The sequence below is a fragment of the Centroberyx affinis genome, unplaced genomic scaffold (genome assembly GCF_046629955.1).
Source record: "Centroberyx affinis isolate AG114_WGS23_722 - 3 ecotype Tasmania unplaced genomic scaffold, CSIRO-AGI_Caff_v1 ptg004241l_1, whole genome shotgun sequence".
Lineage (NCBI taxonomy): Eukaryota > Metazoa > Chordata > Actinopteri > Beryciformes > Berycidae > Centroberyx > Centroberyx affinis.
In genome coordinates, this window is record NW_027281979.1 from 5,731 (window position 1) to 22,011 (window position 16,281).

At 42.7% G+C, this 16,281-nt stretch overlaps 1 protein-coding gene across 1 annotated transcript; it reads right to left on the bottom strand.

Moving 5' to 3' along the window:
* Positions 1-2,456: 2,456 nt before the first annotated feature.
* On the bottom strand, positions 2,457-15,758 carry LOC139664355 (nesprin-2-like; the record flags this gene model as incomplete). Its single annotated transcript, XM_071543150.1, has 5 exons — positions 2,457-2,623; positions 4,570-4,728; positions 6,722-6,877; positions 8,593-8,718; positions 15,564-15,758. Coding segments are annotated over 5 exons (803 nt in total), but the record flags the coding sequence as incomplete, so codon positions are not given.
* Positions 15,759-16,281: the final 523 nt, after the last annotated feature.

Sequence of the window (16,281 nt, forward strand, 5' to 3'; positions counted from 1 at the left end):
AAAATTGTTGTCCCCATTAGTTTCTTAGACACCCGCAGTTGGGAAAATAGGGTCCAGGTTGAAAAATACCGAAGTTACCCTTTAATATTACAGCATCAGGTGTACAGAGAAGCCAAAAGTGAAGCTCACAGCATTGTCATCTGATTGACAAGGGAGCATTAAAGTAATGATCAGCAAAATTTTAATCTAAATAAATGGCCGTTCATGAAAGCTTTTCCATTCGCTGTTCTAAACACCCAGCAAAGAAAACAGCGCCACCTACAGAAACTCAAACTGCATCAACAGAAAATCCAAGCTCCGCCCACTCTGTTTGATTGACAGGTGATCTCTGGGAAGTGCAGTGCAGAAACACCACAGTGATGAGGCTGAGCAACAAAGATGGAGACTAAATGAAAAAAAACAAGGATCTCACAGACTACAACTACAACGTGCTCTTGAGCAAGGCACTGAATTCCCAACTGATCCAATACCACTACAGTGGCCATCAGTTCAAAACTGAGCAGCTCCTAGGTGTGAATGAAACCACACCCGAGACCACTGTTATGAATAAGACCATGTTTTTGGTTAATTTAACTGGCTAAATAATAATTAAAATTCATGAAGCCAACACAAATTAACAATGAAGCCGATAATACACTACCAGACTAAAGTTTGGACACACGCATTTTTCTTTATTTTTACTATTTTCCACATTTTAGAATAATAGTAAATGCATCAAAACTATGAAATGACACAAATGGAATTATGCAGTGACCAAAAAAGTGTTTAAAAAAAATCAAAACTATCTTATATTTTAGATTCTTTAAAGTAGCTGCCCTTTGCCTTGACTGAAAGACAAATTGGCTTTGGAAAGAAATTCATACATAGGATCAACTTCACTATTTATATTTGTCTAAGAAACACATTTCAAGCATTTAAGCAGAAGCAGACAGCAAAATGAACTAAAAGGAATCGCCTCCACTTTCTAGCTATTCATTCATCGCCATGGGTCGGCTTGTGTTGCTCATTCTCAGTGTTTATTTATGTCCACCTCGTCCCGCCCCTCTGTCACATGGCGTCACGCTGCTGCCATGCAGATAAGAGGTAGAGTGGCACTAAGCCGGTGGACGGGCATTTCAGCAACTCTCTCCCTCCATTCAGCAACCACTCCCCTACTGTGTTGGAATGGGATTTGCATTTATGGATTAATATTATCTGTCTATCCCCCCGCGGCTCTGAGCTCTTTCTGTTTTAATCTGCAGCTACAGTAGTAGAATGACAGCTGTGCTCCGGAGAAAAAAACAATTCACCCAGAGTTAGACTATGACACAGAAATTCTTCAGATGTAAATAAAGCGATTCTCTTAAACACAATTCAGCAGCATGACTATTTTGTTTTATATATTGTCAGAATCTGCTTGGCAGTGAATGGACAGAGAAAAAAAACACAATTCTCCGATCTCCTCTACCGGAGCAACAGATCACAGAAAATCATCAGTTTTATCATGTCCAGGAAGATACACAACCGAAGGTACTACCAAAGTTCAACATCACTTTGATTTGAACTTCAAAACAGGAACAGAACAGGAAGCAGGCGCTGCTCTTTGAGCACAAAAAGAGCTAAAGCTTTCAGAGATTCTGGTGATGGTAGATGGTGGAAGGAATGAAAGACCAATGGAAAAATCACTTCACTTCCACTCGATCATGGCCTCATTTGTTGACGGTAATTATACCAAGCTATCAGAAATCAATTTGATAATATATTAATGTTTAAAAATGCTACACATCTTTAAGACCCCTGCCTCTCAAACCACATACTGAACAAATTACCTGAACCTTCAACCTTCATCTTCTGCAATTCATTCATATCTCCCTTCTCAATAAATAGATAGCTACTTACTTACAATAAATAGATACTCAAGAAAGTTAACCGACTACTCTCATTCAAGAAAGATGCTAAATCATTACCACCTTACCCCTCATGCTGCTGCAACTAGGCTGACTTCAGTCCAGCACAGTTTAATGTGGTGACGCAGTGTTGACTTGAATAAGAACAACGCTCTCTATGAGAAAGACTTGTCATAAAACAGTTGTTCCAGTCAAGGTACAAAGTACAACTTCTGCGTTTATCATCCTGGCAGGGAAATCCTCATGGTCAAACTACCACTCAGAAAGGCTGTGCCTGTGGTTATCCATCAATAGAATCACATAAACCACAGTTCAACCTCGGACCAGTTTCCTCTTGAGGATCAATGACATAGACATAATGCCAGTGATGTGATCGGAATACAAAAACAAGGGAAGTAAAGTGGGAAAAAAGCCTGATAAGCTTCAAAAAACCTAAAAACACAACCTTGCTTAACCAAAATCAGTCTCACTTCATCAGCAAAGCGGAAACTGTGTTCTAGCAGGGGTGACACACAAGTTTCCTTCTTCCCTTCCTCACTCCCTCCCTCCTTCCTTGCTTCCTTTCCTTACCTGGCCTCGATGTGGTCAAACAGGTGCTGCCAGCGGTCGTTGATGTCCTTCAGCTTGTCGTTGATCTCCGTCTCCTTGGTCTTGTTGCTGGCGGTGATGAGCTGCTCCCCGAGCTGCTTCAGGTGGGTTTTATTCTCACTGAACAGGTTGATCTCCTCCATGCAGTCCTGATGGGAAAACAGGAGGACGGGATGAGTGGAGGGGTAGGGGACTGTGTGTGTGTGTGTGTGTGTGTGTGTGTGTGTGTGTGTGTGTGTGTGTAGGCTATATGTGTATTCAACTTTTCATTTTGAACAAGTGTAACACCAAAATACGGTCAGAGGAAACTTATGTTGATGGAATGAAGAAAATAATACTTTTACCAATAATTGTAAATAGGTGAAAGAAAGTGAGACTTGTTTTTTTATATATTGTCAGAATCTGCTTTGTCAAAGTCCAGTCTCCCACCTTTTTCACCTATTTGCAATTATTGGTAAATGTATTATTTTCTTCGTATGCATTTTCATCTGCATGCATATCATCAGTCAGCATCCACCCACAAAACACTGAATCCCTCCCAGCTCCAGAGAGGCTGCTCTACAGCTGAACCTGACCTCTGACCTCCCTGCGGAGAGGGGCAAGCCAACCTCCCTATGGGGATTAATAAAGTGCATATTATCATTAATATATGATTGGGGTTAAGGGCAGGGTTCGGTTTATAATCAGTAATGTAGTGGTGAATAAAAAGGTGAGTAAACTGTGTGACCTCCAGTCGATCATCATCATAAAGCATCACAACCACCAATATAAACCAAAATCAATTACACTTTCGGAAAAGCATTAATTTATGCCTTTTTCTCTTATAAGACCCACTTTTCATATAACTTATATCAATTTGAAACTAATTACTGTGACCTAAACTATGAATTTACCTCATAAATATGAATGTTCTTAACTCATTTTATCTATCTTTTTATTTCAGGATTATATATTCCTGAAATAAAAAGGTAAATAAAATGAGTTTAGGTGTGTTTACCCTCCACTACAACCCTGTTTATAACTTTTTGTTTCAACTTTTTAGGTTAAAATTATGATACTTGGAAGTTGGCCAGAAGTAATAATCCTTGTGACAAAACTCTTAAGAGCAAAAGGCTACATTTAAAGCTCCAGAGGCTGAAAAGGTTTAAAACCCCCCACTGGGGCAATAAGTTTCAGCAGTCGCCTTGACTATCCCCCCCCTTCCCCCGCCCCCCCACACACCATAACAAATGAAAGGGGCCAGGTTAGACACAAAACAAACCCACATGGCCCTGCTGGGGCCGAAACAGCTGTCGTCTCTTTCAATTCACAGCTTTCTGAAAAGCCCACCCCGTCCCGTCCCACCGCCCGCACCACCCCGTCCCAACATGTCCCAGTTTAGCGCAGAAGGAAGCTAAATCTGTTGCAATGCTTGAATTAAGTAGCAAACTGAACACAGTAGGGGAAAAAATGAATGAAGAAACTTTAAGTGCAGAAACCAAAGTGCATTTTCCATTTCAAAATTCTCTACTTTTTCCAGACTGTAATTGAAGTGATGAGATTTGAAGATTTGAAGATTCTGGCCTATGTTCAATATTTATATTGAACACCACATAACAACAGTATATTATATGTGTGCTGATAGTGCCTGGGTAATAAGACCAGGCCGTATCACTGTATAGCTGAAGCTTATTCTTCACCACTATACAAGTGTGAAGTCATGCATGTTACAACTTAAAAAAAGGTTTTGCAGGTTTGTCCAATTCCCAAAACTTTCAAGAACTGGAAATTGTAAAAGTTTTTTTCAATACATTTCTAGACTTTATAGTTCAGCATAGGCAGCCTGAGTGTAGCTGAAGTTTTCTAGTTTAGTTCATTGTTTTGGCCTGTATAGTCTCTGTGTGTGTTTGCTTTCAAACTTCCACACAATAGACCTTGATCATTTTAGAGGGAGCGCAATGATGGGATTGACAACCACAGCCATCTAAACATCTGAAGTAAAGTTAATCCAATCTTCAAGCCATTGCAACAGGTGTTAAGTATCTATTGTCATCACAATGGTAGTGTTGAATGGAAGTGTGTCATTGGCTGACAGACGCACGCTACAGCTCCCTACCTTCTTCAGCTTCTCCACCATCTCCTCGATGTTCAGGTCGGAGTTGTGCGCCACCTTGTTCTCCATCTGCGTCAGCCACTCACACAGCTCCTTGTTCTTCTCGTTGAAGATGATCCAGGCATTCAGACGGTCCGCGATCTCCTGTTTACGCAGAGACACCTGGGACAAAGAGAGAAATTAAATAAGCAGATGCAGCCGGAGAAGAAGCCACATTTTTTTTCAAGATTACTGTTATTGGATTTGTGTTTATTTGGGATTGTGTACAGCGGGGAGAGAGGGAGAGATTGTAAAATGAGAGGAGGGATGGTATGTGACAAAGAACGGCGTGTCAGATCAGATTTGAACTCATGAGCCACTGTATCTAAGGTGGTGCTGTTTTTGTACCACAGTGTGCCAGCATGCCAGTTATCAATGTCTCTGCCCCAGTGCCACCAAGACAAATTCATGTACATTCATGGTATTTGACAAAGTGATTCTGATTCTGCAGGTTAATGAGAACTTACACCAGCTGTGTTTAACGCCACATCTCTTATTTGCAAGCCGTTTTGAGAGTAAGGGTTTCATACATCTTGACTTGGACAAGCACTTGCATTCACACACATGCACATAACACTTATGTGCACACACACTCATGCATGCATACAGTACTTGCAGGCGCACACACACACACACAAAAAGACTCACTCATACAGTCACACAAAATCTTAAAACACACAGACACAGCAAAAAGTGAAAGCTGTTATGACCTCCATAGCACCCCGCCCCCTCACACACACACACCAGCTGATTTCAATACAAAAGGCCTAAACTCATTTCTCCCCTATCACCATCTGTCCCTCCATTCCCACAATGCCCCCCCCCCCCCCCCTTACCCAGACCTGTTGGTGTCTTTGGCCACTTTAAAAAGGACAAATAAAGATTTACTAACTTAACTCCTCATGAATAGACTTACACACTGCTTCCTAGTAAACATGCAGGGCAAACACTGACTCTGTTAAAGTTATTTACCTAAAGGCAGCAAGTTTACTGTGTCCACTCATAGTTTAAGACACAATAAGTTGGAAAGTTTTAGACTGACTGTAGAACTGTAAGTACATTGGCTGTTTAAATAATTTAACTGGCCTTGAGTGGTTCTTCATCTGAGGACATCACACACAAACTTCTGTGCTTAACTTTTTGTTTTATTGGGCATGTCGAATCGGCAAAAACATGTCAGATGACTGCCGCTTTCAAAAACAACTGATTTAATAAAGCAATTCAGTTCCTGCATTTAGCCGTTTGGCAATGAGCGTCTGCACCAACTTTCCCCTCCGTCTGTCCTGCAGCAGTGCCTGAGCTGCTGCTGCTGTCCCAACGTGGCAAACACACACTCACACACACTCACACACACTCACTCACTAACAAAACAAACAGACTTTCCAAAACAAATAGTCTAGTCTGGACCAAACAGGGGTGGCAGAGATATAAAAATGGATCCTCAAGAGAGAGAAATGAAATGTCCCAGAGGAAAAAGTCTGATGACCAGAGTTCCATACTAAAGTAAGTCTTGCAGTCCAGTTGTTCTCATCCCATGACTGTAAAACTCTATAAACTGTCAATATGTCTCTGCACCAGTGTCACCATGACATCATCATCCTTGGTGATTTAATTGCTTTTGATTCTGAGAAAATGATTATGCCCACAAGCCAGGTAACGTACACCATTTGCAGACAACTTTTACCCAAAGTGCTTTACAGTACAGTGCAGTAGAGTGGGGGAATTAAACTGCTGGGAAACTGAACCCTTATCCCTGGCAGAGTTAGTGCCTAGTCCTCTGCCATGCACTACCATGACCTACACAGGACCACAACTCGAGTATATCTACATTTTAGGCATTTAGCTGAGACTTAAATTGAGCACAACAGCAGAAGAAGCTTCAGTTCTAAGATCACAGAAATGACAAGCAACAAATGCTGGAAAGTGCTAGGAAAGAAGTGAAATAAGAGCCAAGGAGAGATGTAGAAGGGATTTCTTTGAGCGTAGAATGAAAGAGGCTGTGATTGGCTGAGGTGAGGTACTTCTTAAAAAAAGATGAGTTTTCAGTTGGTTTATTAGTGCGAGCCTGAGGCAGTGTGTCACCGCTCCCACTACAGCAGAAACCCAGCAGACTAACCTTGAGGCAGAGTTCATCCCACTGGCAGTGGAGGTGGTCCACCTGCTCCTGCAGCAGGAGGACGTCGTCGGCGATGATGTACTGGGACAGGTCCGTCTTCATGGTGGCCAGCTCCGTCAGGCTCTCAGCCCAGTCCTCCAGGGAGTCCTCGTTCTCCTGCATACCATAACACGCCGACCACCACAACAAACTGTCAGGGACCCCCTCCAACTCCAACTCCAACTCGCTCACACTCACAGCTACTCTCTAACGTCTCTCTCTCTCTCTGTCTCTGCCCGGCCCCTTTCTCTTTCTCTCTTGTTCTCTATCTCTGTCACTCTTTTCTCTCTCTTTCTCTCTCTCCCCGCCCCAAGAGAGGATTAAGGGCCGCAGCCTGCAGCCTGGGATGGGACGGGACGGGGGAGGGGGAGGGGTGACAGGAGAGGGGGAGGGGACAGGAGGGGGAAAGAGGGAGGGGTTGGAGGATAAAAGCCCTGATGGGTCAGGAGGGATGAGTTGTGAGCCAAACCTGTTACAAACTTGGCTTTGCTGTCCCGGGACGGGCAGAGTCAACTGGTTTTAGGTTTGCTTTAAAGGGCTGAGTGATTATTTCCCTCGAAACTAAACAAGCACACACTGCCTGAGGGCTGAAGGCTGTCTGTAGGGTGATATGTGGAGTCTGCTGTCATAGTGTGTGGTGTGATGTCCTCTTACATAGTGTGTGAGGATCTGTTGTCCATGAACTGTCTGTTGTGTCTGTTGTGGACTCGTCTCTCTACCAAAGCAACCAACACAAATTCCTGTATAATTCCTGTATGTTAAAATTAAGTGACTCTGATTCAATATAGCACATACAAAAATTGAAAATCATACTCTCCCCAAAACAAAACTGCAATGGCCCACAGATTGGACTTTAGTTATACAAACATTTCTCCAATTGTCCAATCCACAGTCAGAGCTGCTCTGGAGGCAAAAATTATCTCATTGGTTGATTTAAACTTCAGTGGGCGGAGCCAAAAAACTGTTGATTGGAGTGAAAGTTAGCTGGCAAACTTGAATGGAAAAGAAGGAACTCTGGTCAAAATAAATTAATAAAATAGAATAAAAAATAAATAATGATTTGTTTTTTTCATTAATTCATGACAATGGCATTCACATAAGGTCAGCAGCTAGCTAACTAGCTTACCTTGATAGCTATGGGCTAGTATGGCTAGTTTGAACTTGAAGCTCAGCTAGGCTAACTAGCTAGCCTAGATCAGTGATTCTCAACCTTTTTCATATCAAGGACCGCTAATTTAGTCCACATTAGAGCCACGGACCCCCATTTCATGAGATTTTGTCAAATCTGAGAATATATTTATTGTCAGATATGATTTTGTCCATAATTCCATGACTGTCTGTATTGTAGGTAGAGAGATAACAGAGAAACTATGATCAAAACAGTCATTCTTCTACATTCTCTAATTGTGTTCACTTCTTGTAAATGAAATAATGCTGAAGTTTAACGATTCATTGATTTGCGGTGGACCCCCTGGAATCCCCTCAAGGACCCCTGGTGGTCCATGGACCCCACATTGAGAACCACTGTCCTAGATAACTTAGTATCACTAGATTGTATTTTTTCAGTTAGTAGCAGAGTGCTAGGCTTCATAATATTACTCTCTTAGCTCTTGCATTTTTCACTGGGCTTCAGTCTAACATTACTCAACCAGAAAAACTGTGGTTCTTTGGCTCCGCCAACTGAGCTTTAACTCAACCAATGAGATTATTTCTGCCTCCAGAGCAACTCTGCCACCATGAAATGTTTGTATAGCTAAAACTCTGCCAATGTTCTGCCCAACAGTCTTTTTAGCAAGATGTGAGTATTGATTTGTGTTGTGTGACCATATTACCTTGTTGAATTGCTCGGCACTTTGCAGCTCGTCAACACATTCTGGCATCGATTGGTTCAGCCTGGTCTTCACAGCCTTCAACTGCAGCACGCTATCGGCTAGTCGGGACTCACAGTGCTCCCAGTTCTGAGAAACAGAATAAATACAATCAAACAGAGTAGATCAACACAGTGAATGCTCATCAAGGCAGACTGGCTTTAAGAATGATGGGAGTCCAATCACACTCCTTTGTCTTTTACTTGCTAAACATATCCTCCTCCATTAATTAAAGGAGATTGGATTAACTTGGCTGCTCTCAGGCGATGAGAAAACTAACCAGGGGACAGATGGAGGACTGAGGATCCAGGTTCATCGGTCCAAAACACGTTTTACAGACAGAGAGGACAGGTGTCACTCCAGGTTGATTAAACACAGACCAAACTCTTGCATCCGCCTCACGCATCTTTATCTACCTGCAGCTAATGCCAGGGCAACAGCAAGGACGAGACATGGAGGAGGGCAAAATGAGCAGATTTACAAAGTCATCAGGCTCTGTGTCTATTGTTGTTTCTGATTTTTCTGTTTTCTTTTACGGTGTAATGAGTCCTTTGTATTCTATAAATGAATCTTGATTTTCTTAGAATTAAAAAATAGAAAATTGTGGGTTAAGTTAGTCACGTTAACAGCAATGCCAAGTTGAATGTGTCTTTCAGATTTAGATTTCAGTTGTGACATTCTGTTCTGCTGACTTTTTTGTACAAAATAAAGATTTCAAAAACGGACCCAAGCAGGTGAAAAAAAAAGAGAATAGGAGAAAATAGAGGTTTGAAATCCAGGAGGATAAAGTCATCTGGGTGGGCGGGGGGCTCAGACGTGGGATTCAACACCCAGACAGACAGACTTACACTAAGCTGCCTGCCTTTTCTCCTCAGCTCAGCAAGGCATGAATCTGCCCTGCGTGTAGTTGGTCCATTATCTGACTGTCAGGCATGTGGGGCAAATTGGAAGTTGTTGGCTACAGTGGAATGCAGCAGATTCAGGCTGTTTGGCTCAGTCTGCAGGACACCTGACAAATAAAGGTTACAGAAGCTGACTTGTAACTGGAAGGTCACTGGTTCAAATTCCAGTTGGGAAAGTCTGGGCTAGGGAAGTGAAGAAGGCATGATCTCCCCTCCTTCAAAAGTATGTCAAGGTGCAATTAAGCAAAGCACCAGTTAAGGTGCTCAGTAGCCAATGTGTGCCGAAACACCAATGTAAAACCCTTGCACAAACGGTTCAAACTTTAGCCCCGCCCACAAAGGTGCTGATTGGCTCGATTGTTTCTCTGAGCGAGAACAAGCCGTGGACGAGGGAAACACCAGACTCTCTGAATCGCTCCACATAATCGGGACGCGATTCAGGACTCTGGAACCAGGCTACACCGGGTCGGTTTTGAAAGGAAAAATTTGCTGGATTGCTTTACGGCACAAAACAAGAAGAGTGCGCTGTTCTTCCAGTGATAACAAAGCAAGTAGCAGCATCCTATTCCTGACAGGAGCAACTGGGTTTATGGGGAAATGTGGTTTTAATTGTTTTAACACTAGCACTAACAAAACCATCGGTGTGACAAAGAGGTTACCGATTGTTTTGAGCATGGTCTCATTTGTTTACAGGAATTATGACAGGCTATTACAATTGATTAAACAATGATATTTATGTTTAAAAGTGCTGTGTGTAGCACCTTTAAAGTAAAGTATTCATGTGTTTTTAGTCAAAAGGGGTTCAAAACAATTTGGTGTTCCCTTGCCTCTATAATGCCACTTCAATTCATGTACCTGATCATATTAAACCTTGACACAGACTACAGAGCCTCCTCTCAGCTCAACCAGAATGTCTGCCAGTCAATTTGATTAGTGCTAAAGCAGGCATATCTCTATAGTTAGAAGTCAGAAAAATGTCATTTGATCTTGCCAATTTGATGTGCCAATAAAGTGAGATCATTTCACATTTCAAATTCTGTTTCACTCAGAGCAACAACAATCCTGGCGTTCACAAATCTAGCTTGCTGTCATCCAATTCTCTTTCCGGCTGCCATTGTGGTAGTTGTTGTATCAGTATCTGTCCGAATTAACTCCCAATGGATAGGCTTGACCAGACCAGTATGAATCGCCATGCAAATTCAAAAAGTGGTAAAGACTGCGATTCATGGGGTCTGGACACCAGGCAATTATCTGACAATAGCAATTTCCATTCCATTTCAATTGTAATTTCTAATTCATTTAAAAAGGTTAGCTAATGCTTAACTTTAACCCCCCCCCATCTAAACACCCTTACTTTCCAAAGTGCTATCTAAATGTCAAACAACTTCTTCTTTCTAGTCCTTTCTCCTCCACCTAACCCTTTCCTGCTGGGGAAACACATTTCTCTCACTTTTTGTACACGGAGCTCCTTGTTTGTATTTTATTTCAGGAAAATTTCAGAAGACCAGACTGTCTGATCCCTGGAAAAACCAATATGTGTCCATCACTGTCAAGGTTTCTTTAAGCAGACAATGAATCCTTACACGCTCACACACTGCGTGTCGCTCTGGATAAGAGCGTCAGCTAGATAGCCAAATGTCATGAGCATTCCTATTTAAAAATACTTCACAATAAATTTGGGTCCTGACCATGGGAAGCCTTTTTACACTGCCACTGTCCTAACCGTAATGCATTATATCTACAGTATACACCGCAGGACACCATCAAGAGCCGCCTGTGGAGCTAGGGATGATGGGAGTTTTTTGCTATTGTTCAGTAAGTAGTCTTAGTGTCTTAGTAGTGTGGCTTTTCCCTACTGAGGCTCAAATGGACCTGAAACACACTCAGAGAATGGACTTGAGTATAGAAACCTGCTCTAATCCCAAGCCAAAAAGCTAGATCACAGCATGAGAGAGGGATGAACAGAGAGAGGAAGAGAAAAGAAAGCCAGCAAGAGAGAGAGAGAGAAAGATAGCAGGAGGAGGACAGAGAGAGAGAGAGAGAGAGAGAGAGGTTGGAAGAGAGAGAAGAGAAGAGGGGAGGGCAAGAGAAAGATGAGAAAGACTGACAGAGAGAGAAAAAGAGAAAGAAAGCAAGCGAGAGAGACAGAAAGAGAGAGGAAAGGAGAGAGAGGACAAAGACAGCGAGACAGAGAGAGAAAATGAGAAAGAAAGCAAGTGAGAGAGAGAGAGACAGAGAAAGACAGGATGGGGAGAGAGCGAAAGAGAGACAGATAAAGCACTCAAGCAAGAGCGAGAGAGAGAGAGAGGGAGGGAAGAGGAGAGGAAGACAGAGAGGAAAGGAGAGAGAAAAGACAGAAAAAGGAACAAAGCTAGCATAAGAGAGAGAAAGACGGAGAGAGAGAGAAAGAGAGATGATGGGATGAGAGAGAGAAAGAGACAGATGAAGCACTTAAGCAAGAGAGAGAGAGAGAGAGAGAGAGTATAATGTAGGTCAGTGGGCTGAACAGAGTTTGTCATTAGACCACAGCTTGGAGGAAAAAGGTCTTAGAGGCTGTTAGAGGAGGAGAGGGAGGAGGAAGAGAAGGAGGAGAGGAGGAGGAGAAGAAGAGGTGAAACAGAGCGACAGCAGGGAGCGGAGGGCAGGAAGGTGTTTCAACAGCGCTGAAATCCACCAGGATCCATAGGAAGCCCGACTTTAAAATCCATTTAGTCCATCCCTGTTTCTCTTTCCCCTACTTTCTTTCATCTCATTATTTCTTACCGGTACTCTTTCTACCTCTTTCACCTCTACCTCATTATTTGTTTTTCTTTCTTTCTGTCTTTCTTTCTCATTTCGCCTCTCTCAGTCTCTCCCCCTCTTGTTCCTTCCTCTCCATCTCTCCCTGGCTGTGTTTCCATGCATGCATTGGCCACATACTCCGGTTGAGGTGTGATTTTCAGGTTAAGCTGTTCACATGAACCTCTGACATGCCGTGATGGAGGATCCTTGTTGCCATGAATAAACCAATTAACAGAATATCCTCCTGTCCACCTGTGGTGTCCGGCCCACAGCTGAAACTGTCTGTCAGCAAAAAAAAAAAAAAAAGTATGCCAAGATGCAACTGCCAGCTCCCCCCCTCCCTCCCTCTCTGATCTGAACTATAGTAGGTTATTATTTCTAAAGCTGGCAGAAACAAACTTTGTCTGGTTTGCACAAACAAAAGGACAAGTTGGTAGAGAAAGTGAAGCGCTGCATTGGCTTCGGCCTCCGCAGTGTGCACAGGCTTTTCCGGCTGAACCGACTGAATTCTTCACCCATTACGAACCCACTGTGACTGTCTGCGATAGGCCTATGAATATAACATTATTGGTTGTGTTGCCTTGTGGGGAAGTTTAATCCTCATGCATGGAGTGTCAGCAAATGATCAAAAGGAGGCTGTAGCATTTGCCTTTGTTCTAAGTACACCATCACCACCTTAACACAGGGGAAAGAAATTATCCCAATAGCAATGGTAAGTATCGTTAGCCACCATGTTGTTTTGTTGACATCAATATGTATCCATAGGGCTGGGTGAGTTGGCGCACGGTAAAACCAAAACAGAAAGCAGTAAACTTAAAGGTGCTGCATGCAGCATTTTTAAAGCATCAGCATATCATTGTCAAAGTCATTGTAATACCGGTAACACTTTACAATAAGGGTACAATAATTAAGGGTTATTGCTTATTAAGCTTATTAAACAGTTAACTAATGGTGTTCATGTTAACTAAGGTATTAATTTATACATTATTTAATAGTCATCTTTATAAACTATTAAGTAATGTATAAATTAATACCTTAGTTAACATGAACACCATTAGTAAATTACACATTAGTTAACTGTTAATTAAGGGTTAGTTAATGCTTATTAAGCATTAACTAACCCTTATTGAGCATTAACTAACCCTTAACTTAGTGACCCTTATTGTAAAGTGTTACCGTAATACCTTGGTATCACTACTGTAAACAAATAAAACCATGGTGGAGACGATCGGTCGCCTCAATCTCACACCGGTGGGATTGTTAGTGCTGGTGTTTCTCAAAATTAAGACTACATTTCCCATGAACCCCGCTGCCTCCTGTCACACAGAGAATGTTACTACTTTCCCTTTGATAACAAGGGCCTTTGATAACAGCCAATATGCATTCAGAAGAGGTAAGCTGACATCAAGTTGAAGCTACAGTGTGCAGTTAGAACAGCAGAACTGGAACAAAGTTGTGTATCACTTGCAAAGTAAAAACAGCAAACTCTTTCTGTTTTGTGCCGTAAAGCGATCCAGCAGATTTCCCTCCAAATCCATCAGGTGGAGAAACAATGGAGGATGCAGAGTAGAGACTGATAGAAGCTGCCAATGATGTCTTTGTTTATGGTTATTAAACAATAATGTGTGACTTATTGATTTTAAATGCTACACAGAGCACATTAACTGGGTTTCTCATAATTAGAGTATGAGATTACAAGGCTTATTGTAACAAAATTATGTCGACCCAAAACTGGGTTAAACGAACATGTAAACGCAGCTGGTGACCCTTTGTGTCTCTCTGACTTTCTATCTTTGTCTGATTATCTCTCTCCCTGTCTCTCTCCCTGTATCTGTCTCTCTCTCTCCCTGTATCTGTCTCTCTCTCTCTCTGAGGATGACGTAAATGTCCCAGGGAACAAACAGTTCGGCATTTCACTCTATTTCCAAACGTAGACACTGCCAGACACTTGGGCTGAATGTATCATGTTTCTCAAATTTCATTGATTTTTTTAACATCCTGTGGAATGTGACCTTCCCCTTCATTGATTGGATGATGCCGGTCTGGTTTCACACAGCTGAACCTCCAGCACACAGCGGTCCATTAAAAAGTCACCCACAGATAATAATCCACAGGACAACTATACAGGGGTAATGCATATCCTGATGAGAGGAGTTTTGTTACAAGATGAGATTTCCACCAAAAACATGACACCTCTTAAAACCGGTTGATCGCACAAATGTAAAACATATTTTAGCAAATAATAGGTAACTTGGTTGAAAAAATAACACTTTTATAGGCCAGATCTTCTATATTTTGGGAACTAAATTATGAACTTCAGGTGTTTTTTTTCTCCTGAAATGGATGTGTAGCATTTTGGAAATAAACCTGCTGCTGTCAGTTGGTGTTTTACTTTTTTTTTTCTTGAATTGAAAGTTTACACAGGTCTTTATGTGCTGAGCAAGATTTATGACACTGTATCACGCTGAAACCCATTCAAAACCCACTACAAATCTTCAAAAAATTAATGGGTGTCAGTTTTAAAACAAGGCTGTTTTTCTAAATTCTTGGGAATTTACAGTTTCATACAAGGTTTTTATCCAATAGCATAAAGATATAAAGATAAACTACACTCCAGTAAATAGGACGAACCTTAGATAGGACTTGGCAGCAGGAGATATTTCTAGTCCGCTCAGCTCATAGAACCCTTTGGCTCAGCTATGAGCCAGAAAGCTAACGTTATGCTAGCAACATTCAAAGTCAATAACAAACAGCAAATATCATTTGACAGTATGTTTAACAACAAGACTAGCTAGCTATCCAGGCATGTCATTGTGCCCAAATCAATATCAAGATTTTCACAAACAAATGAACGGAGTAAACGGAGGCTTTGACTGTGTCCCTGTTGCTATGGTTACTCATTTTAGATACAGGCTGATGCTACGTAGCGAGCGCATTAATTTAGAACGGTGAACAGACAGTTTCACTGGAACTACTTAGTAGGTGTCCATTATCAGGAATTAATGGACACCCTGCAGCCAATCAGAATCGAGTATTCACCCAGACCATGGTATAACATCTAATAATGGCTGAGACCAAGACAAATCTCGGTCAAAATAAGCAAGAGACTGAGACAAGTCAAGATGTCAGAAAAATGGTCCAGACTGAACTCCTCGCAGTGAAGTCTGCCTAAAAGTTATTTCTAATACGATCATTTCTGCTGGTCCCAAACCAGCATCGGTGACTCAAACCCCAGGATGAGTGACAGGTTACCTTGACGATGGCCTCGGTGAGGTCCATCCTGCGGCCCAGCAGGCCGTGCAGGTCGTCCCACTCCTGCTGCAGCGCTCCCAGCTCCTCCTGCAGCTGCGCCTGCGTCTCCTCGTCCCCCATGCAGAACAGCTGCCGGCCCTCCTCCAGGGTCTGAAGGAAACTGCACTGGTACCTCTGGAACAACAGCTCCGTGTGCTGAGGAGGGAGAGAGCAGAGGAGAGGAGGAAGGGTTAAAAGATGATTGAGGACACGGAGGGAAGGGAAGGAGAGGAGAGGAGAGGAGAGGAGAGGAGAGGAGAGGAGAGGAGAGGGGTGGGGAGGAGAGGAGAGGAGAGGAGAGGAGAGGAGAGGAGAGGAGAGGAGAGGAGAGGAGGGCTAAAGATGACTGAGGACACAGAGGGAAGAGAAGGGAAGGGAAGGAGAGGAGAGGAGAGGAGAGGAGAGGAGAGGAGAGGAGGAGAGGAGAGGAGAGGAGAGGAGGGTTAAAGATGACTGAGGACACAGAGGGAAGGGAAGGGAAGGAGAGGAGAGGAGAGGAGAGGAGAGGAGAGGAGAGGAGAGGAGAGGAGAGGAGAGGAGAGGAGAGGAGAGGAGATGAGGGTTAAAGATGACTGAGGACACAGAGGGAAGAGAAGGGAAGGGAAGGGAAGGGAAGGGAAGGGAAGGAGAGGAGAGGAGAGGAGAGGAGAGGAGAGGAGAGGAGAGGAAAGGAAAGGAA